Source organism: Protobothrops mucrosquamatus, unplaced genomic scaffold (assembly GCF_001527695.2).
Source record: "Protobothrops mucrosquamatus isolate PMUCROS unplaced genomic scaffold, P.Mucros_1.0 scaffold2412, whole genome shotgun sequence".
Lineage (NCBI taxonomy): Eukaryota > Metazoa > Chordata > Lepidosauria > Squamata > Viperidae > Protobothrops > Protobothrops mucrosquamatus.
The window spans coordinates 33,048-55,802 of record NW_015388484.1 but is presented as its reverse complement, the minus strand read 5'-3'; the positions used below and the strand labels follow the sequence as shown (position 1 = coordinate 55,802).

The following is a 22,755-nucleotide window of genomic DNA, read 5'->3' as shown; positions in this document are numbered from 1 at the left end:
GAGAGGAAAGAGGTTAGAACAAAAAAGGAAGGGTGAAAAAGGAAGAAAGTAAAGAGATAAGGAAGGAAGGAAAGGAAGGAAGGAAGGAAAATTAGTGGAGGGAGAGAGGAAAGAAGTTAGAACAAAGAAGGAAGGGTGAAAAAGGAAGAAAGTAAAGAGATGGGGAAGGAAGGAAGGAAGGAAGGAAGGAAGGAAGGAAGGAAGGAAGGAAAATTAGTGGAGGGAAGGAAGGAAAGAAAGGAAAATTAGTGGAGGAGGAAAGGAAAGAAGTTAAAACAAAGAAGGAAGGGTGAAAAAGGAAGAAAGTAAAGAGATAGGGGAAGAAGGGAAAAGGAGAGGGGAAGAAGGAAGGAAGGAAGGAAGGAACTCTTAGCTTATCAGGCAGTAAAAAGAGAGTATGAGATTTGTACTTTCAGACTTGGAAGATGGTTCGGGACCTGTACCCTCGTGTATTGTTTCCTCCTCCTCCTCCTCCTCCTCTGCTCCTCTTCCTCCTCCTCCTCCTCCTCCTCTGCTCCTCTTCCTCCTCCTCCTCCTCTGCTCCTCTTCCTCCTCCTCCTCATGCAACAAGGAGTGGGCAGATCTGGGACAGTTGCCCTTGCTTCTCTTTGGGGCACGTAGCTCCGGCGCAAGCCGTGCACTTCCTATTGATTTAGCCACCCCGTTTCCACTTGGCCTTCGGAGCAGGGCTGCCCGGCCAAGACAATCCATTTGGATGACAGATCGCATAAACCCACGTCTCCCTTGCTCCAGTTCCAGGGCTTTGATAAACGGCAGCGTTAACCTTCTTTCTGGGGATAAAGTGTGAGCGTATCCAGAAGGGCTTTGAGTTATGGCTCTCTCTTTTTTTAATGGGCGTGGGAAGGGAAGGGGGAGAGGAGAACCAGAATGAAATCAAACCACGGTTGAAGCTTCAGAGCAGGGTCTTTCTTCCCCGGTTGGGGCTGGAAGGACTTCCTTCATCCAAAGAGGCCCCCATTTCCATCGCCCTGCCTGGGCCTGGCCTTAACCATCTCTGCAGCAGACATGGAGGCTCTCTTGTGTCTAGGGAAGGAATTACCAAGAAAAACGAGTCCCCGCTAGAGATTTTTTTTTTCCTGCAGATGTCTGCCTCTAAGCTCTGCGCTTTATCAACCTGTCTTCTCTCCCGCTGTCCTTGGGAAGCAGCGGCAGCAGAAAAGCCAAGTTCAGGCTGTAAATCCTGAAGGCTAAAGGTCAACACAATGGAGGGTCCTCTGCTCCAAAACACAAGGCAGCCTTCCCAGAACAGAAGGAGGTGCTCGGCCAGACGCAGATGTTGTTTGGGGCTTCTTCTCTCGCCCTCACTTTCTCCTGGGGATGTTTTGCGTCTCCACTTTGGTGGGGTGGTTAAGAAGGTGTGGACTGGAAGCGAGGGGACGGGTGAGTCTCCAGAGCTGCCCTTGGGCACGAAGCCAGCTGGGTGAAAACCCATTTCCTCTCGCTCAGCCCTCGGAAAAGTAGTAATGGGAAGCTAGTTCTGAAAAGGTTGCCAAGAACCTGACTGCATGGATACGTCCATGGGATTCCCAGGAGTCAAGACTCCCTCAAAGATAGATCTGTCTGTCTGTGTCTGTCTGTCTGTCTCTCTCTCTCTCTCTCTCTCTCTCTTTCTACATCTCCGTCTCTATATCTATCTATCTATCTATCTATCTATCTATCTATCTATCTATCTATCTATCTATCTATCTATCTATCTATCTATCTATCTATCTATCTATCTATCTCAGGGTTCTTCAAACTTGGCCCTTTTATGACTTCAACTCCCAGAATGTCTCAGCCAGGCATGCTGGCTGAGGAATTCTGGGAGTTGAAGTCCACAAGTCATAAAAGGGCCAAGTCTGAAGAACCCTGATCTATCTATCTATCTATCTATCTATCTATCTATCTATCTATCTATCTATCTATCTATCTATCTATCTATCTATCTATCTATCTATCTATCTATCTATCTATCTATCTATCTATCTATCTATCATCCCTTTCTATCATTACCTTTAATATCTATCATCTCTATCTCTATCTCTCCCTCCCTTCCCCCAATCATCTTTCTGTCTCTCTTTCCCTCTCTCTCTAGCTAGCTACAGTATCTATCTGTTCCATCCTATCCCATCCCATCTCATTCCATCCATCCATTCCTATATATCACCCCATCCATTCTTCCATCCCATCTATCTATCTATTCTTCCATACATGATAGTGATAGAGATAGATAGAGAAATTATCTATCTATCTATCTATCTGTCTGTCTGTCTGTCTGTCTGTCTGTCTATCTATCTATCTATCTATCTATCTATCTATCTATCTATCTATCTATCTATCTATCTATCTATCTATCTATCTATCTATCTATCTATCCATCCATCCATCCATCCATCCATCCATCCATCCATCCATCCATCCATCCATCCATCCATCCATCTATCCTTCCATTCTTCTTTTCCATCCTATCCCGCCCATATCCATCCATCCATCCTTCAATCCCATCCTGTCTCCATCCATCCATCCATTGAAAAATGCAAGCTTCCTAATTTAGCCATTCTCTCCCCTGGTAGAAAAACCGGTGCTTTTCACCCCCCTTCCAGATGGACAGAAGCAAGGTGGAGAATCCGCCACTACAACCTGTTGGCCACCGGTCCTTCCTTACCAAGGCTCCTCACGGGACATTATCCGAACCTCTCCACACGCCGAGTCTCACACATTTCAGTATAACCCGTCTGGTGAGTCCAGCCCTCGGCGCTTAGGATGTTGGTCTGAATGTCCAGCGTTGGCAATGCCCAATGGATTGTAATTTGGAGACTGGGTTGAAGTGTTGCCAAATTCCAGATCCAGGACAGAAGCGGGAAACAGCAGAATTAGGACTGCAAAAGCAATCCCATGAGAGTCGTTAGTTTTTTTGGCCCAGTGGGACACAGGGTTTACAGACAGTCATGAGTTATTTGGGGTTGTGTGAGTTCAAAATCCAAGTTTCTCACAATGAAGTAGGCAGATCTTTCTTAGAAGAACTGAGTTCAAATATGACTCACGTTGTTTTAAGCTCTCAATCTCTCCCTCTGTCTCTCTACAGCAGCTCATCCTGTCTGCTTGAACGCTCATGAAAGTTCTCGAACTGGCCCGCCAAGGTTGTCAGCCATCTCCAATCCTCCTCCTCTGATCTCTAACAAGCATCCCTCTGTTCTTGAAAGAACACCTGGCTGTATCTCCCAGGTAAATGTATAAGCCAACCTTCTGAGACCGTCCCACGGCCAGTAGATCAAGAGGAACGAGGAAACATGCTCAAGAGCGTGGTTGCTACCATACTTTTGGTTGTTGGCGTCCCCCCATAACTAATGCTCTTTGATGGATCTTTCAGGGGATACCTCTACAGCTCCATGGTCCATTCAGTCCAGAGCATGCAAAAGTCTCCATCGGTTCCATCACTGTGCCTTTGACGATGGATCCCAAGAAGTTGGGTAAGCTGATCTTCATTCTGGTCTGGTTCTCAGAGTCACAAGAGGACCCAGTTGGACCAGTAGCCATGCTGAAACCAGCTGATCATCCAAGCAATTTCTTCTGCTCCTGGTACAGTAAAGGTGGTAATGTTCTTGTTTTCCAGTGCCATTTTCTGCAGTGAAACAAGAGCAGCTTTCTCCTAGAGGCCAAGCTGGTCAACCTGAAAGCTTGGTTGTGCAGACTTCACAGGAAAGCTCAGTTCTTCGAGGTAAGTCTCTTGAACTGGAGAAGCCAAGACGCTTCTCTAGAAGGTTCTCTTCTGACATAATCTCTAGCTAAGCTCGGTAGAGATATCTTTGAAGGCATTGTCTAGAACCTCTGGGGTACACCAGTCGCCTTCTGCACTCTTTAGCCTCTTCAAACCAAAAAGACTTGTGAAGGTTGGGTGTTGATAAGCCTCACTGGACCTCCCAAAGCTTCACAGGCAAGAACCTTTGGTGATGGAACTCATAATTGACATAACTGTCTGGTTTTAGGAAGGTCGCAGGTGATGGGAGAGTCCTTGTGTCTAAGTCAGGGGGTCTTCAAACTTGGCCCTTTTATGATTTGTGGACTTCAACTCCCAGAATTCCTCAGCCAGCGTGCCTGGCTGAGGAATTCTGGGAGTTGCAGTTCACAAGTCATAAAAGGGCCAAGTTTGAAGGCCCCTGGTCTAAGGCATTGGGAGAAGCTCCCCAACCTGCAGAATCAGTGCTGGGCTCAATTGTCCCATAAACCTGTTTGAGGCTGCCTTTACCGTCCCAAATGTCCTGGAATAAGCAGGTTGTTGACAGCCACCAAATGATTTTTGAAACTTATCACCTCTTCTTGTATCCTGCAGGTACCTCCTTGCCAGGAGTGAGCATCATTAAAGGGATTCCCAGCACAAGGCCACCCTCTGAGTCTACCATCACGTATCGGGGTTCCATCACACATGTAAGTCTTCTCTTGGGGGGCTTTTCTAGCAGTGCACCAGAATTAGAAGTGTCTTGGTGATGAGAAGAATCTATGGTGGAGAATGTTCTGAAAGGTGTTGCCAAAGATGGATGAGGGTACAAAAAAATGAACTTAGGATGGTTATTACCTGCTAAAGACTTTTGGACGGTCTTGAAGCCAACCATATTGTTCTAGATGATGAACAAGACCTGGGATGGTTATTATCTGTTAAAGACCTTTGGCTAATCTTGAAGCCAACCATATTGTTCTAGATCAGGGATGTCAAACTCGTCACGTGACGTGTTGCGACGTATCGTGACTTTTGCCATTGCCGGCAATGGGGTGGGCGTGGTTTTGCTATGATGCATCCGGCCCGTGGGCCGACACTTGACACCCCTGTTCTAGATGATGAACAAGATCTGGGATGGTTATTACCTGTTAAAGACCTTTGGCTGGTCTTGAAGCCAACCATATTGTCCTAGATGATGAACAAGACCTGGGTTGGCTAATACGTGCTAAAGACCTTTGGCTGGCCTTGAAGCCAACCATATTGTCCTAGATGATGAACAAGACCTGGGTTGGCTAATACGTGCTAAAGACCTTTGGCTGGGTCTTGAAGCCAACCATATTGTCAAGGAATGGCCCAAGAGGAAACTCAACCAAGGTTCAGAATGTGGTCTTCTTCAGTGGGTAGAAAAGACTAGTGGTAGCTCTTCCTTAAGAAACACGAACTGTGCTTTCAGATCCCTAGAGCTCTTTCCAGACACTTTTCCTTGCTGTGCACATCCCTAGACAACACATGCGTCTGCGAACACACACACACACACACAAACACAGCGCAAAGAATTCATGGTTCCCATCAATCAGCTCTAGAGACAGAAGGCTTGCCAACTGGGTGATGCCTTTGTACTCTCCAATTATTGCTTTCTCTGGAAAGGGAGCAGAGGAAATTCTTCTTTCTTTTTTTCTTTGGGGTTTTTGTTCTTTTCTCCTCCTCCTCTTCCCTGGCTGACATTCAGATCTTTAAAGATACGTTCTTGAGAACGCTGGAGTTCTCAGCTCATTTCCTTGGAAAAATAAACCTCAGTTCAACTGCCATGAGACGGGTTTCGAAGGCTGGTAACATTGCATTGCTGAAATAATTCCTCTTCGTTAGGGTAGTTCGTGATTCCATTTAAACAGCCAGCTTGTGGGGGGGGGGGAGAGAGAGAAATTAAAATGTTTTCAGCTCAAGGGATGGCAGTCAAAAGTTCTTTGCTTCCACGGAAATATTAACGTTTGCCGGTTCTTGAAGACATTTATCCTCGCGTCGCCTCTTGCTGTGTTTCAAACGTTTGAAGTTGGAAATGTTATTTCCCTGTTTTTAGGATCCGGTTTCCCATGCAGTCGTTTTCTAATTAGGGTTTTTAATGACTTTGTTATCGTTGTTTTGTTTGATCGGCGTGCACTTGTCCAGCATCGCACCCCGAGACGGGCGGCTATATAAATTGAATTAATAAATAAATCGCCAAAGACTGAAGAGTTAAAACTAGCAGAAGGGGCAGGATTCTGCAAGGGCACTCTGCTATCCCTGGAAAAAAAAATTTTGCGGTGGGGAGGATCCAGTAAGTGTCATCCCAGAATCTTTAATTAATGCTGATGAGCATCGCTTGTCCCAATTACCGGTTTAGGAAGCATCAGATAGAAGTAGGGCTGGTTTCCTGTCTTACCATGCAGAATAATAAGATAATTCAGAAATTATCTGGAGCTTCTTTAGACATCCCTGCAAAATAGCAAGCTATCTGTTGCATCCAACATAATCCAGTCTAGAGGCCTTTTTTTAAAAAAGAAAATTAACCCTTCCCTCTCAGGGATTTTATCTCCTTTCTGGCGGGTTACATCGTTTGTGTCAGGAGGCCAAATCCATCTTTTGCCTTCAGTCACATCATGTGCGTGGCCGTGCAAATTCTCCCGGGTCCGTGGCATTGGTGATACCACAGACACAAACGGCAGGTGGTTCTTGATTTAATGGCCACAATTTGGGTTGCTAAGTAAGTTAAGCGGGTGGCGGCCAATTTGACCACCTTTTTTGCCACGCTAAGCAAATCGCAGTGGTTCTTAAGCGGCCACGCGGTCGTTAAATGGATCCAGCTCCCCCCCCCATTGACTTTGCTTGACGGAAGCCGGCTGGGAAGGTCGCAAATGGCGATGGTGTGACCCCAGGACGCTGCAACCATTGTAAACACTTGAAATTGAAATTTGATCGTGGGAATGAGGGGGGGGGGGAATACTGCGACGGTTGTAAGTGCGAGGACCACTCACAAGTTACTGTTTTCAGCGCCGTTGTAACTTTGAACAGTCGCTGAGCAAACGGCTGCAAGTTGAGGATTACCTGTACGTCATTTGTGTTGGTTTCCTTCCTGGCCAAAATCAAGACCAGTAATTTAGCATGGGCTTTGGGAAGGGTCTATGAAAGGGGTAGGCAACCTCGGCTCTTTTATGACTCGTGGACTTCAACTCCTAGAATTCCTGAGCCAGCATGGGGGAAACTTTGGCCCCCTCATGACTCGTGGACTTCAACTCCCAGAATTCCTGAGCCAGCATGGGGGAACTATGGCCCCCTCATGACTCGTGGACTTCAATTCCCAGAATTCCTGAGCCAGCATGGGGAAAACTTTGGCCCCCTCATGACTCGTGGACGTCAACTCCCAGAATTCCTGAGCCAGCATGGGGGAAACCTTGGCCTCCTCATGACTCGTGGACTTCAACTCCCAGAATTCCTGAGCCAGCATGGGGGAAACTTTGGCCTCCTCATGACTCGTGGACTTCAACTCCCAGAATTCCTGAGCCAACTTGGCTCAGCTTGGAAACCTCTCCCTTTCCCCTCAGCATGGCTGGCTCAGGAATTCTGGGAGTTGAAGTCCACGAGTCATAAAAGAGCCGAGGTTGCCTACCCCTGGTCTATGACAATTCGTGGCGGCCATTTTGCCACAGCCAAGTCATTGCGGGACTATTCAGGGGCCGGACAAGACTTACACTACTATCAAAGAAATGGCAGAACAGAATAACTAGAGGAAGGATGCAAAAGGAGGGACAGAATGAAATGCGAATGGCAAACATTCACATATTTTTCATTTATTTATTTTAAGTAATGAAATAGAATTGTTGAATTGTTTCCTCGGGGGAATTGTCCCGCGGCAAGAGTTGGCCATGGTGAATTGGCTGTAGCAAGTTGTCCCATTCTTACACTTAGGCAGGAAAAACCAAAGGTACACATACAGATTAGGTGAGACCTGGCTCAAAAACAGCAACCGTGAGAGGGACCTCGCAGTCCTAGTGGACGATCGCTTGACCATGAGCCAGCAGCGTGCAGCAGCATCCAAAAAAGCTAATACAATCCTGGGTTGCATGGAATCAAGATCACACGAGGTATTAGTACCGCTTTATAAAACCCTAGTAAGGCCACACCTGGAATACTGTAGCCACTTTTGGTCACCCTATCACAAAAAAAGATGTTGAGAGTTTGGAAAAAATTCAGAGAAGAGCAACTAAGATGATCAAAGGGCTGGAGATTAAAACATACAAAGAACAGCTGCAGGACTTGGCTAGTCTAAAGAAAAGAAGAAATAGGGGAGACATGATAGCAGTGTTCCAGTATCTGAGGGGCTGCCACAAGGCAGAGGGGGCCAGGTTGTTCACCAAAGCACCAGAGGGCAGGACAAGAAACAATGGTTGGAAACTGACCCAAGAGAGAAGCAACCTGGAATTAAGGAGAAACTTTCTGACAATGAGGACAATCAACCAGTGGAACAGTTTTGCCTCCAGAAATCGTGGGCGTTCCAGCACTGGAGATTTTTAAGAAGAGATTAGACAGTCACTTGTCTGAGATGGTACAGGTTCTCCTGCTTGAGCAGGGGGCTGGACTAGAAGACCTCCAAGGTCCCTTCCAGCTCTATTCCCTCCCTCGGGATGGTTCATTAGAGGAAGCTTTTATTTGCAGGCTTTTGGGAAGTACGGACTTGCCTGAAATCTATGCATATGGTGGTGCCACCCATGGTGATCTAGCTGGGTTGGTTGATGGTAATTACCAACGGTCTCATTTGCAAAGCCTTCAGGCCGTTCATGATCTGTTGTGTTGCAGCAGTACCCATTTGCAAATCCAGGCTGCAGAAGACAGATGTTCCAGAGGTTCCTTCCCTAAAGCCATCTGATCATGTTCTCTTTCCAGTTCTCCTGTGAGCATGTGTGCCGAAGCTGATCCCCGGGCCAGCTCTGTGTTTTGTGTCTTAACGCCAATCCCTTGCATTCAGGCGCTGAGACGGAGATGTCTGGAAGTGCCATATTTGTAATGTGGCGTCTCTGGTTTATGTTGCAGGGAGACTCAGAGCTGGTCTGTTGGATCCCAAGATTCTGGAATTTTATTGCTCTTGTAATTTGCGTAGGACATCCTCGTTTTAGTGACCACAGTTGAGACCGGTAACTCAGTCATTAAGTGAAGCAATTGCTAAAGGAAACCACAACTGTGATTATGATCCTGCTTCAGCTTTCCTTCTCTTTACGGGCCTGCAAACGTTGTAAATGCAACGATTGATTGCAGAGTTACTTTATTAATGTTGTAACTGTGAGTGGTCGCTAAAGGAGGCCGCCATTAAATGAGGACTGCCTGGTCTTAGTCTCGGGCTGGATTGGGTTCTGTCCACCGTCTCTGGACCTCTGTTGCTCCTAAGAACATCCAAGCAATTACCTTACTAACACCCCAGATCTATGCCCTAGTAGTTCAGTCACTGCCCTTAGGAGATTTGTAGTAGGATGTGGTGATTAAATTTCTCCACCTTGGCTGCTACAGAACATGTGCAGACATGGTGAAGACACAGGCATAATCTCCACCTACTCTGAACGCATTTAAATTCTAGAGTGATATTGATGGCACGATTCACCTAGGGCAGTGCTTCTCAATCTTCACCCTGAATCTCTTTAAATACCTTTTGTGGCCACAGACCAATCAGTCAATCAGAATAGAGCTGGAAGGGACCTTGGAGGTCTTCTAGTCCAGCCCCCTGCTCAAGCAGGAGACCCTATACCAGGGGTGGGCAACCTTGGCTCTTTTATGACTCGTGGACTTCAACTCCCAGAATTCCTGAGCCAGCCACGCTGAGGGGAAAGGGAGAGGTTTCCAAGCTGAGCCATGCTGGCTCAGGAATTCTGGGAGTTGAAGTCCCCGAGTCATAAAAGAGCCAAGGTTGCCTACCCCTGACCTAGGGCCTCTAAGGTGTTCACCATGGACCTCTTTAAATACCTTTTGTGGCCACAGACCAATCAATCAGAATAGAGCTGGAAGGGACCTTGGAGGTCTTCTAGTCCAGCCCCCTGCTCAAGCAGGAGACCCTGTATGATTTCAGACAAGTGGCTGTCCAGTCTCTTCTTAAAAACCTCCAGTGATGAAGCACCCACCAAGACCTAACTCAAGATTTAAAGCACTAGATTGCATCAAATATTCGCAGACCCCTTGTGATAACCTCACGGCCACCCAGTGGTCCACGGACCACAGGTTGAGAGCCACTGACCTGGGGCAGAGGTCCCCAACCTTTTGGGCACCAGGGACCGGTTCCGTGGAGAGAAGTTTTTCTATGGACCGAAGAGTGCGTGGTTTTGTGTGCTGCCTGCATCCTGCAGATGGGGCTTTGCTTGTTTGTGCGTCCCAGTTGCTGGCATGCCGTGGCCCGGTACCGGTCCACGGACCAGGGGTTGGGGGGCCCTGACCTAGGGCATCAATTGCCAGAAGTCAACCAATGAGAGCTGTAGCATCATCCTAAATAGGTGCTAGGACTGCAAAAAGCAACATCTTTTTCAGTATTCCTGAGTGTGAGTCAGCCACAAGACAGGTTAGGTAGTGGACTGAGCACGCTTGTGAACATTTAGACGCAGGCTCTCTTATCTTTAAGCATATTACTTCTTATCTCTGGCGGCGGCGCCACCAACCAGCTTGTCATGTGTTTGTCAAGTCTGGTCCTGCAGATGGATGCAGCCTAAAGCTTAGGGGCCCCACCCAGTCATTTGGGGAAAGTGAAATGTTGCTCGGTGGCAAGGCGTGTGCTCGGCGTGCAAAAGAATCCAGATCTGATCCCCTGCAAAACATTAGAGTATCATTTATCCCCCTCTGATTCTTAGCGAGTGAATTTTGGCACCCAAGGTTGGCTATGGGTTTGAGTAGGGCAGGGATCTAAGTCAGAAGAAGTCCTTTCTGTGACTAGATGTTGGTTGAGCTTCCGAGAGGTAGACTCAAGCTGATCCTTCAAACAAAGGAGAACCTGTTTTAAAGCAGAGAAATTTCCAGGTGTCATCCCACAAGGGCTAAAGGAAAGGAAAACAATCTTTTTACTAGCTGGAACGTTTGTAGAGAGGAATAAACGGCGATGCAGGAAGAGAACCGAGGGCGTTGAAAGGGAGATAGATGCAGGATGTGTTTGGACACGTGTGCGAATACACCTGCCTTCATTTCAGCTTCACCCTCTTACTTCACAGGTCTCCCATCTCTGGGTCCTTGTTCTGCAGAATCCGATATTGTCACTGTCTGCTCTTCCTGTGACCTCCTAACGTTAAAACAAAACATAACGTCTGCCCCAAAACTGATCTCACCGTCCTGGTGGTTCTGATCAAGTCGACTGTCGTCTTCTGTCTGTCGCGTGTGACAGGAAGCAGAGTTCCCAGCTGATATTTGCTCAAGATTGCTCTCCTTTGTTGGGGGTCTGTTTCTTGGAGTACAGTGCTGGTCTGCCTGGGCCTGCGTTACGCCCGCGTGCAATTCTGCTTTGCTTCTTTTCTGCCTTAATTGCTCGTGACGCGGTTCAATAATGCTCTTGGTCTCTTTCCAAGGGCACCCCAGCTGAAGTGCTGTACAAAGGAACCATTACCAAGGTAATTGGAGAAGACAGCCCCAGCAGAGCGGAGAAAGGAAGAGAGGAGGCTTTGCCCAAGGGACACGTCATTTACGAGGGGAAGAAAGGACACATCCTGACTTACGATGGTGAGTTGAAGCTTACTTAGACGGGAATCCCGCCGCTTGGTGCCCCGTGGGTAGGGAAGCCTCCCCAGGGAGTATTCGGTGGGTCCGTGTCTCGGATGAAAGGCAGTGCAAGGTTTCAGGCGTGATGGGGAACTCCTTCAGATGTTTGAGGCAGCCATTACTTAGTTGAGAGCATTTCTGAGCTCCTAGCAACCTCACCCCTATCTTCTAGCGCTCCCTAAATCAGGGGTGTCAAACTCAATTTCATTGAGGGCCGCATCAGCATTGCGGTTGCCCTCAGGGGGCCGGGTGTGTGTGGCCAGGGTGGGTGCGGCCTACTGGGTGGGCGTGGATGGAGTGGGTGTGGCCTACTGGGTGGGCGTGGCCAGCTCTACACCGTTCACGTCAAGGGTGCCTTCGGGGGCCTGGGCAGGAGTGGGACAGATCTGAGGGTCTCTGGCAGAAGGAGGTGGGGCCGGGGCAAGTGCCAAGGCATGGTCCACTGGAGGAGCCTCACTGTTCCTCTCAGGCCATGCGGGGGGGGGGGGCTTATGGAGCTAAGACTGAAGGCGTTTCAGCATAGATGGCCACCACAAAATTGTACATTGGCTCCCGGCCGGCCTGGGCCAGGGCCAAGGCAGCGGAGGCCGTTCCCTCACTGTTTCCAGGATGGCTTCGCGGGCCACATGAAACCACTTCGCGGGCCGCATCCGCCCCCCCGGGCCTTGTGTTTGATATGTCTGCCCTAAAGGTTGAAGTAAGGAGCATCTGCACCTAGGTTTACATTCACTGTGGTTACCAGGTATCTTAGTCAGTTGGAGTCAGTAAACCACCGGAAAGCATTCTTGCTTGCACGGTGCCATGCATTTCCATCGGCCGTCCTGTACGGCAAGTATAAAAAGACACCATTGGCTGAAACACTCTGCTCCTGTGACTCAGGAGAGGTGGAGACCATTGGACACCTTCGCGGTGTTCCTTCTGCAGAGCCATCCGGAAAAACCATATCCTCCCCATAATGGATAGGTATCCTGGCCGTTCGGAAAGTATTTATCTCCAGTGGCTGCTTAAGGATGAGCACGTGGTGATCACGACACAGGTGGCTAGATTCTGCGCAGCAGCACTGGGGATTCGCCAGAAACATAAATAATCATTTTAGATCTCTTTAATAATCTTTTAATAATCGATTTTATTACGTGTGTTTATCCAGCATTAGACTATAGTCAGTGTATTTTTTATTGTCAGGTCAGTACGATTCAGTTTTTCTGAAGCTAGCTAGTTTTTTATACTGTCTGTAAACTAGGCAGACCTTGGTCACCCATTCACCGTGGTTTAATTTTGCATCGGTCTCGCCCGAATGCCTTAGGATGTGGTTTGTGGAGTCCTTGGTGCTCTCTGAGCTCAGCGGTTGCATAACCACTAGGTAACCTCAACGACACAAGACAAATAATGTCCCCTAGTTGGGAACCAGGTAGTCCTCGACGTACGAGCAGAACCGACCCCAAAATTTCTTTTGCTAAGCGAGACAGTGGTGCTGTGAATTTTGCCCCGTGTTATGACCTTTCTTGCAACCGTTATTAAGTGAATCATGGCAATTGTTACTTTAGTAACGTGGTTGTTAAGTGAATCCGGCTTCCCTGTTGACATTGTTTGTCCGAAGGACGCAAAAGGGGATCACGTGACCCCGGGGCACAGCAAAAATCATAAATAGGAGTCTGTTGCCGAGCATCTAAATTTTGATCACGTGACCACGGGGATGCTGCGACGGTCTTAAGTGTGAAAAACAGTCATAAAGTCACATTTTTCAGTGCTGTTGTAAATTTGGACGGTCACTAAGCGAACGATTGTAAACCGTAATTGGTTGCAAGCCAGCAACCAAGCTCGGAGGTTGCTGGACTCCACAGTTCAACCCTGAACAACAAATGCTTGCTTCTATTAGAAAGTAAACAAGTCAACCCCAAGCCATGGTTCTTCACGCTTTTTGAAAACAGAACATGGTTTAATCCAGGCTTTTTCAATCTGGGCTGATCTCGCAAAGGGGCATAAGATATTCCCCCTGGTCTTCAGCTTAGAAGGAGGCTTCACTCACAGAGTAGTATTTTTCCCTCCAGACCTGCGGCCTTCCGCTGTGAACTGGATGTCTACACTGCTAGTCTACAAAGGAAAGCTGGTTTACAGGCTAGGATAATCAGAGTTTAAGGTCAACGTGCACGTCCTTTCTGCCCCCGGGGCGCACCAGGATTAGCTGCAGAGTCTGCAGAGTTCGTTTGGTGTCTTTCTGTTAGCTCAGACTGCGTCATTCGGCAGAAAGCCGAGGGGGGTGGTGAGCAAGTGCTAGATCTCAATCTGCGATGCCCCAAGATGCTCCTTCACGCTCTTGCAAATCATGAGTCCTGTGGGCTGAGCGTCCCTCTGCAAGGACGCTCTCCCTCCAAATTAGCATTTTTTCCATCCGTTGCATCTTTATATCTTCACCGCAGGGTCGAAGCCAGGCCATTGGGAAGCCCGTCCCATAACGGCTGTTTCTCAGACGAAAGGATAGCTTTTAGATGTAAGCCGAGCTAGATGAGAAGATTGCGGAAGAGACTTCTGACCGTGAAGTTACGTCTTTGGGTTTTTCTTTTAATTGCATCTCCTAAGTCAGTGGTGGGGAACCTGCGGCACGCGTGCCAGAGGTGGCACCCAGAGCCCTCTCTGTGGGCATGCGCGCCGTCGTCCCACCCCGCCTCTCCCCGTGGCCCCACCTCACAACAGCCCCCCCAGAGGAGAGTAGCCCCCGAGTGTGGCCCATGCGGAGCAGCGCAGCCAAGAACATGGCAGCCGGGCAGCGGGGACAAGACTCTGCCCTTGTGTCCCGTTGCGTGCAGTCGATTCCGCAGGGCGCAAGCAGAGGGCGTGGCTGCCATGGAGCTGCTGGGCCGCCTGGGCAATCTGTGGAGCTGGTGGGTGGCCCTGTGAGCAGGTGGGGCAGTGGGCGGGGAGCGGGATGGGGCGAGATGGGGGCGGAGCGGGCAGGGTGGTGGCGGGGCCTGTTTTGGGGCACTCGGTCTCTAAAAGGTTCACCATCACTGTCCTAAGTTCTCTTCAAGATAGGAAAGATGTTGGTGTGGTACGCTACCGTATTTTCCCGGGTCTTGTATTGATTCTTGCTCCAAAAGACACACATTAGGGTCTGTTTTCAGGGGATGTCTTATATTTTCACGTACAATGATCTACATTTATTCAAATAAACAATGTCAATAATACTATTTATTTATATTTAATTGTACGTTAATATTATTGTTTTTATGATTCAATACGTCCGTCGTGTGTTGCAACGGATGTCCGAAATGCATCCATTTGGCTGACGATCTTAATTGGGGCTCATTTTGGGGGTGGGGCTTATATTAGGAGCATCCTGAAAAATCATGCTGGGGCTTATTTTTCAGGGAAATACGGTAGCTGAGTTGTGTTTTATTGATCCTGAACTTTGAAACCAAGCCTCCGCCAACAGCTTGTGTTCCCCAAAAGAGATGTTGGAGAATGGTTCTCGCTGGCATCACTCAGTTCTGAAGGCCATCCGTTGGGTTCTTCTAAACCAGGGGTCTTCATACTTGGCCCTTTTATGACTTGTGGACTACAACTCCCAGAATTCCTCAACCATCGTGCCTGGGAGTTGAAGTCCACAAATCATAAAAGGGCCAAGTTTGAAGACCCCTGTTCTAAACAGTCAAGAGAGCTGGGGTGGTTTAATGGCGGAAAGCTTGGACTGGGTACCAGATCTGAGTTCTTTGTAGCTGTGGAAGTTTGTTGGTAGACTTTGGCCCTACCTATGTCTTTCTTCTCAGCCTAACCTACTTCTCAAGATCTTTATTGCAAGGCACATAACGCCACCTTGAGTTCCCAAAGGAAAGACTGGAGATACATGAATTAACTCAGTATTACTCAAGGGGTATATGTTGAATAAGAGATGGGATGCTGAGGAGACCATCACCCCCTGCTTTCTGAACTGGTGGGAACCTGTGTGATGGATTAACACTAGTTGAGTTTTTGAGAGCTGTTTTCTCCATGGAGTCCCCATAAGTGCTTTTTTCAGGAGGCAACTGGACTTTCTTGTTTTTCTTTGAAGATCTTTCGCTTCTCATCCAGGAAGCTTCTTCAGCTCTGACTGGGTGGTGGGGAATGGAAAGGTTTATATTCCTTGCGACGGTTTTCAAAGAAAAACAAGAAAGTCCAGTTGCCTTCCGAAAAAACACCTTTGGGACAACCATGATCTGGATGAGTAAGAACCTCCATAGACAATTAGCTATGCACTTTGGGATGAACACCCTTTGAAGGGTGCGGGACTGTGAATGGATTTCCAGAAAACATTGCAGACTGCAGGAATAGGGCAGAGAACGTTCTTTCAGCAGTTCCAAGAAGGCTCCACACCCATTTGCACCACTCAGGGGGGACCCTGAGGGGACAGAAAACCTCCAAGTGGCCTCAACGACTCTCCAAAAGAAGGCAAATGACCAGCTGCCTGCAAGGAATATCAATCCTTCCATTCTCCACCATCCATTCAGAGCTGATGGATGGGAAGCGAAAGGTCTTCAAAGAAAAACAAAAGAAAGTCCAGCATCTTTGGGACAACCATGACCTGGATTGACTGAGAATCTCCGTAGACATTTCTTCATGGAGATTGAACAGAGCATGGGTTATCTCTGGGGTTTTTCAGTCAGATCTCCAAGCTCGCCTCAGACACAACAGAAGCTGTTCTCAAGTCCTCGGGGATCAGACGAGACGGATAGATCTTCCTCCTCTTATGCTTCTGCTTCGTTTTTGTCCCAGAGAACAAGTGTTGATCGAGAAGATTCAGCCAAGAGATATTCAGGAGACCCTTGGCAGAGTCAGCCCAGATGTCGGGGGAATTTGGAAAAAATGACCCAGACAAACCGAAGGAACCTTAGGGCAAGTGTTGTTCAACCTTGGCAACTTCATGGACTCGAACTCCCAGAATTCTGATTTCTGGAAGTTGACATCAACATATCTTAAAAGTTGCCAAGGTTGAACAACACTGGATGATTAGAATGTGACAGTACATTGTTGTTATAGGGCAGGGGTAGGCAACCTTGGCTCTTTTATGACTCGTGGACTTCAACTCCCAGATTTCCTGAGCCAGCCATGCTGAGGGGAAAGGGAGAAGTTTCTATGCTGAGCTATGTTGGCTCAGGAATTCTGGGAGTTGAAGTCCATGAGTCATAAAGTGGCCTAGGCCTAGGCCAGAGGTAGGCAATCTTGGCCCTTTTATGACTCGTGGACTTCAACTCCCAGAATTCCTGAGCCAGCCATACTGAGGGGAAAGGGAGAGGTTTCCAAGCTGAGCCAGGCTGGCTCAGGAATTCTGGGAATTGAAGTCCACGAGTCATGAAGGGGACAAGGTTGCCTACCCCATTATAGGGTATAACAACAAAAAAAAAAACCCTGCTTCTACTCCCTTATTATCAGAATTGATCCCAAAATTTCTGTTGTTAAGTGAGACATTTGTTGTGAGTTTTGCCCCTTTCTTGCCACAGTTGTTAAGTTAGTAACCCGGTTGTTAAGTGATCTGGCTTCCCCATGGACTTTGCTTGTCAGAAGGTTGCAAAAGGGGATCACGTGACCTTGGAACACATCAATGGTCATAAATTCGAGTCAGCTGCCAAGCGTCTTTTTGTCATATGATCGTAGGGATGCCGCAATAATTAGAAGTGTGAAAAATGATCCTTTTTTCAATGCCGTTGTAACTTTGAACAGTCACTAAATGAATCCAGTGGCGTAGCGTGGGTTGTCAGCACCCGGGGCAAGTAATTTGCGCCCCCCTCCACAGTGGGCGGCGTCGGCGACCCGGCAGCTCGGCTCGGATTCGCACAGCCAGCACTGCAGAGAGAGTGAGTGAGCCAGGCAGGGGCAGAGAGCTGCGAGTGCGAGCGCGCCCCCCCAGATGTTGCGCCCGGTGCGGCCGGCCCCCCCTGCACCCCCCACGCTACGCCTCTGAATGAATCAAGGGGGTTATCTTGAGTTTCTTTCTCACTCTTTCCATGGCTGGCTAGGGAATTGTGGGAGTTGAAGGCCACATAAGTTGCCAAGGCTATGTTTCTCAACCTATGTTTGGGCATTCAATAAAGTAGACCACAACCTACTTCTTGGTAAGCTAGACAAATGTGGGTAGACAGCATCACCACCAGATGGATTTGTATTCAATGAGTAGTCCTCAACGGCACTACATCCACATGGGGGGAAGTAAGCAGTGGAATGCCACAAGGCTCCGTCTTAGGCCCAGGACTCTTCAATATCTTCATCAATGACTTAGATGAGAGAAGAGAAGGGAAACTCATCAAATTTGCAGATGACACCAAACTGGCAGGAGTAGCCAACACCCCAGAAGACAAACTCAGGATCCAAAAAGATCTTGATAGACTTAAACAATGGGCCCTATCCAACAGAATGCGTTTCAATGTGGAGAAAAGCAAAATCTTACATTTAGGCAGGAAAAACCAAAGGTACAAGTACAGATTAGGCAAAACCTGGCTCAAAAACAGTAACTGTGAGAGGGACCTTGGAGTCCTAGTGGACGATCACTTAAATATGAGCCAGAAGTGGGTGGCAACAGCCAAAAAAGCTAATACCATCTTTGGTTGTATAAACAGAGGGAGAGAATCAAAATCACATGAAGTATTAGTACCGCTTTATAAAGCCTTAGTAAGACCACACCCGGAATACTGCATCTAGTTTTGGTTACCACGTTACAAAAAAGATGTTGAGACTTTGGAAAAAGTGCAAAGAAGAGAAACTAAGATGATCAAAGGCTTGGAGACAAAAACATATAAAGAACGGTTGCAGGATATGGGTTTGGCTAGTTTAGAGAAAAGAAGGACCAGGGGAGACATGATACCACTATTCCAGTATTTGAGAGGCTGCCATAAGGAGGAGGGGGTCAATTTATTTTCCAAAATACCAGAAGGCAGGAGAAGAAACAATGGTTGGAAACTGAACAAAGAGAGAAGCAACCTAGAATTATGGAGAAACTTCCTGACAGTGAGGACAATTAACCAATGGAACAGCTTGCCTTCAGAAATCATGGGCGCTCCATCACTGGAGATTTTTAAGAAGAGGCTAGACAGTCACTTGTTTGAGATGATATAAATTCTCCTGCTTAGCGGAGGGCTGGACTACAAGACCTCCAAGGTCCCTTCCAGATTCTATTCTATTCTATTCTATTCTACTCTACTCTACTCTACTCTACTCTACTCTACTCTACTCTACTCTACTCTACTCTACTCTACTCTACTCTACTCTACTCTACTCTACTCTACTCTACTCTACTCTACTCCATTCCATTCCATTCCATTCCATATATTCTATTCTATTCTATTCTATTCTATTCTATTCCATTCCATTCCATATATTCTATTCTATTCTATTCTATTCTATTCTATTCTATTCTATTCTATTCTATATAAAGATTCTATTCCATTCCATTCCATTCCATTCTATTCTATTCTATTCTATTCTATTCTATTCTATTCTATTCTATTCTATTCTATTCTATTTAAAGATTATATTCCATTCCATTCCATTCCATTCCATATATTCTATTCTATTCTATTCTATTCTATTCTATTCTATTCTATTCTATTCTATTCTATTCTATTCTATTCCATTCCATTCCATTCCATATATTCTATTCTATTCTATTCTATTCTATTCTATTCTATTCTATATAAAGATTCTGTTCTATTCCATTCCATTCTATTCTATTCTATTCTATTCTATTCTATTCTATTCTATTCTATTCTATTCTAACCAGTGGAACAGCTTGCCTCCAGACGTCATGGGTACTTCATCACTGGAGGTTTTTCAGAAGAGACTGGACAGCCACTTGTCTGAAATGGTATAGGTTCTCCTGCTTGAGCAGGGGGTTGGACTAGAAGACCTCCAAGGTCCCTTCCAGCTCTATTCTGATTCAGATCCAGGCTTCCTTTACCAGGAACGGCTGGCTTTTTCGCTCACCCCAAGTAACCACCTGGACATCTGCTGTAGTACGGAAGGAAAAAAAAAAGCATATTTTTCTCTTTTTCTTTTCAAAAACGAAAGAAGGGTTTAAGATTCTCTTTGGAAGCTTAGCCGTAGCGCTGGGAAAGGAAACTGCGAAAGGAAAGAAAATCAGGACATCTGCGACTCTGTGTTCAGATGGGCAAGGAGGGGGAGATTGGGGTGGGGGCTGGCGGGAGGCGGGGAAAACAGCCCCCCTGCCGGTGCCTGGATGCCGTGACGATACTTTTCCAATAAAAGGTCTCTAATGAGGCGAGATTTTGCAGCCGTCTCCCAGCTGAATTGCACAAGATTGGCGATTCTTAAACGGGGATAATGACTGGAAGAAGCAGGGAAATGTTTACAGAAGCATTTTCTTTCTCTTGGCCATAATTGAACCGGAGTCGGCTGGAAGGAGGAGGGCCCCCCCATCTCTCCTCCTTCTCGCCCTAGAAGCACTTTGGCGCAGATGTTCCTTGATGACAGGATGCAGCCATAACTTTCTGGCACACTTGCACACACACACAGAGACACACACATCCTGTGTCTCAAAACGTGGGGCTGGTTTTTTTTTTTTTTTGAAGACGGAGGGCTGGGTGATTTGAAAAGGAAGACGGGATCGCGTAGGAAGAATACAGGGTTGCTGTTGTGTTTTGTTTTTTTCCCCTGTCCCCAGGAATTTCCTGGTGGCTGGAAACGAAACGAAAGGACGCTAACGGGGAGAGGCAGATGGCTGTCTGCCCCAGAAGACTTTATTGCCTATTTGCTTTATACATGGGGTGCATAGGGCACTTCAGTATGCCCGCGGATCAGAGTTTATGACAATAAACTCTGATCCGCGTGCATACCGTAATCAGATTAGAAAGCAGATCTGTAAAAATAACGGCATTGTCGCCAAACTCCAAGCCCTGTGGATGGCAGATCATAAAAACAGCCTGGCTTGATTACATGCCAGCTGTCCTGTCCTGGGCCAAGCACACACACAAATACACAAAGGGGTGCTTTTGTTCTCTGTGCTGAACGAGGCTTGTCCCAAAGGTGCTTTTTCAAGAGGCAACTGGACTTCCTTTGTTTTTCCTGGACTGTTTTTCCTTGAAGACTTTCGCCTCTCATCCAAGAAATTTCTTGATTGTTGCCTTTTTCCCCCCTTAAACCTGCTGGTGGGGTCTACTTCAGAGTCTCATACGTAGCAGTGTCCTTCAGAAAACGGTTCACCTTGGCCTTGTAGTCATCTGTGTTCAGGATCATGGTGCATGTCTATGGAGATTCTCAGTCCTCCAGGTCGTAGTTATCCCCCAAGGTGCTTTTTTCACGAGGACTTCCTTGTTTTTCTTCGAAGACGTTTCGCTTCTCATCCAAGAAGCTTCTTCGGCTCTGACTGGATAGTGGGGAATGGAAGGATGTATATTCCTTGAACAGCCCTCTCTCAACAGAGGGGGAGGGATAAGACATCATCTATCTCCAGTCTACCACACAGTCCTTTCCGCAGTTCCAAGAAGGGTCCACACCCATTTGCACTACTCAGGTGACCCTGAGGACACAGATAAGCCTCCAAGTGGCCTCAACGACTCTCTAAAAAGAACACAAATGACCAGCTGTCTGCAAGAAGTACAAATCCTTCCATTCCCCCACCATCCAGTCGGAGCTGAAGAAGCTTGGATGAGAAAGGAAACGTCTTCAAAGAAAAATAAGAAAATCCAGTTGCTTCCTGAAAAAGCATCTTTGGGGTAACGGTGCATCTTCCTTTGGCAGTTGGCAAAATTGTGAAGTCTGAGTCTCTTCCTTCACTGATCTTCTTTTTTGAATTATGAAGTTGGAAGGGGTTGTTTTGGCACTGGGCTTAATTTCATCCTTAATTGTTCTGTCTCTGGGCTGCCAGTTGATTGTTTCCGGTGGCTGACTCTGTGGCTTTGAGAAGATCTACAATTGGTAGAAGCTTCTTGGATGAGAAACGTCTTCAAGGAAAAACAATGTCCAGTTGCCTCTTGAAAAAGCACCTTTGGGGCAACCAGGACCGGGACGACTGGGAACCTCCGTAGACAAACGAGGCTTGCAAACAAACAAGCATGCAAGATAAGAGACAAATTTTCCCTGCGACGTTCTTTATTTCTAAGAGTTATTAACAAAATTCAATCAAGATCGCGTGAGGTACTAATACCACGCTATAAAGCCTTAGTAAGGCCACACTTGGAATACTGCATCCAGTTTTGGTCACCACGATGTAAAAAAGATGTTGAGACTCTAGAAAGAGTACAGAGAAGAGCAACAAAGATGATTAGGGGACTGGAGGCTAAAGCATATGAGGAACGGTTGCTGGAATTGGGTATGTCTAGTTTAACGAAGAGAAGGACAAGGGGGGACATGAGAGCGGGGTTCCAGTATCTCGGGGTGCCACAAAGAAGAGGGAGTCAAGCTATTCTCCAAAGCGCCTGAAGGCAGGACAAGAAGCAACGGATGGAAACTGACCAAGGAGAGAAGCAACCTAGAATTAAGGAGAAACTTCCCGACAGTTAGAACAATTAACCAGTGGAACAACCTGCCTCCAGAAGCGGTGAATGCTCCAACACGGAAGTTTTTAAGAAGAGACTGGACAGCCATTTGTCTGAAATGGTATAGGGTTTCCTGCCTGAGCAGGGGGTTGGACTAGATGACTTCCAAGGTCCCTTCCAACTTTTATTATTATTATTATTATTATTATTATTATTATTATTATTATTATTATTATTATTATTATTATTATTATTATTATTATTATTATTATGGATCATCGCACAGTCAGCCAGATGTTCAGACTGGATTTGGCATTTTGTCTGCCTATCGAGTCCTTACCCAGGACCTGGGATAGGCAGATGTGGATGTTTGATGGTATTACAGATCTCGTCGCAGGATGGAAGCAGTTCCTAGTAAGGCCGCCTTTTGCAATTGACTAATGGGGAATTTGTCAATGCCAATGGTGTTCAAGTGGTGCTCCATTATTATTATTATTATTATTATTATTATTATTATTATTATTATTATTTAGCGGGGCAGAACTCCTTCCATGCAAGGAGCTTCACGGAGTGCCTTTGCTCTCCTCATTTTTCTTCTCTTTTCCTCTTCCAGGTGGGGTGGCTAACCAGGCCCCTAAGGAGAGCAGCAGGAGCGCAGGAGCGATGCAGGAGTTGACCATCACCAAGAGAACGTACGACATGATGGAAGGGAGGGCCTCCAGGCTGATATCTGGCCGTGAACTTTCCCCTGCTAACATAGAAGGTGGGGTTTGACAAGCACCTTAAAAGCAGTCCTACAGGTAGTCCTGTATGCACGGAACCTGGAATTTC

The 22,755-nt window shown here is 47.0% G+C and overlaps 1 protein-coding gene across 1 annotated transcript in view; it reads left to right on the top strand.

Moving 5' to 3' along the window:
- The window catches only part of NCOR2 (nuclear receptor corepressor 2), a gene marked incomplete at its 3' end in the record, with an annotated part of 161,543 nt that overhangs the window by 106,999 nt on the left and 31,789 nt on the right, over positions 1–22,755 (top strand). Inside the window, exons 20-27 of the mRNA XM_029285880.1 lie at positions 804–810; positions 2,574–2,738; positions 3,089–3,225; positions 3,371–3,470; positions 3,614–3,718; positions 4,331–4,425; positions 11,278–11,428; positions 22,538–22,687. Of these exons, the coding sequence (XP_029141713.1) occupies positions 804–810; positions 2,574–2,738; positions 3,089–3,225; positions 3,371–3,470; positions 3,614–3,718; positions 4,331–4,425; positions 11,278–11,428; positions 22,538–22,687 (910 nt within the window). The remainder of the gene's footprint in view (positions 1–803; positions 811–2,573; positions 2,739–3,088; positions 3,226–3,370; positions 3,471–3,613; positions 3,719–4,330; positions 4,426–11,277; positions 11,429–22,537; positions 22,688–22,755) is intronic.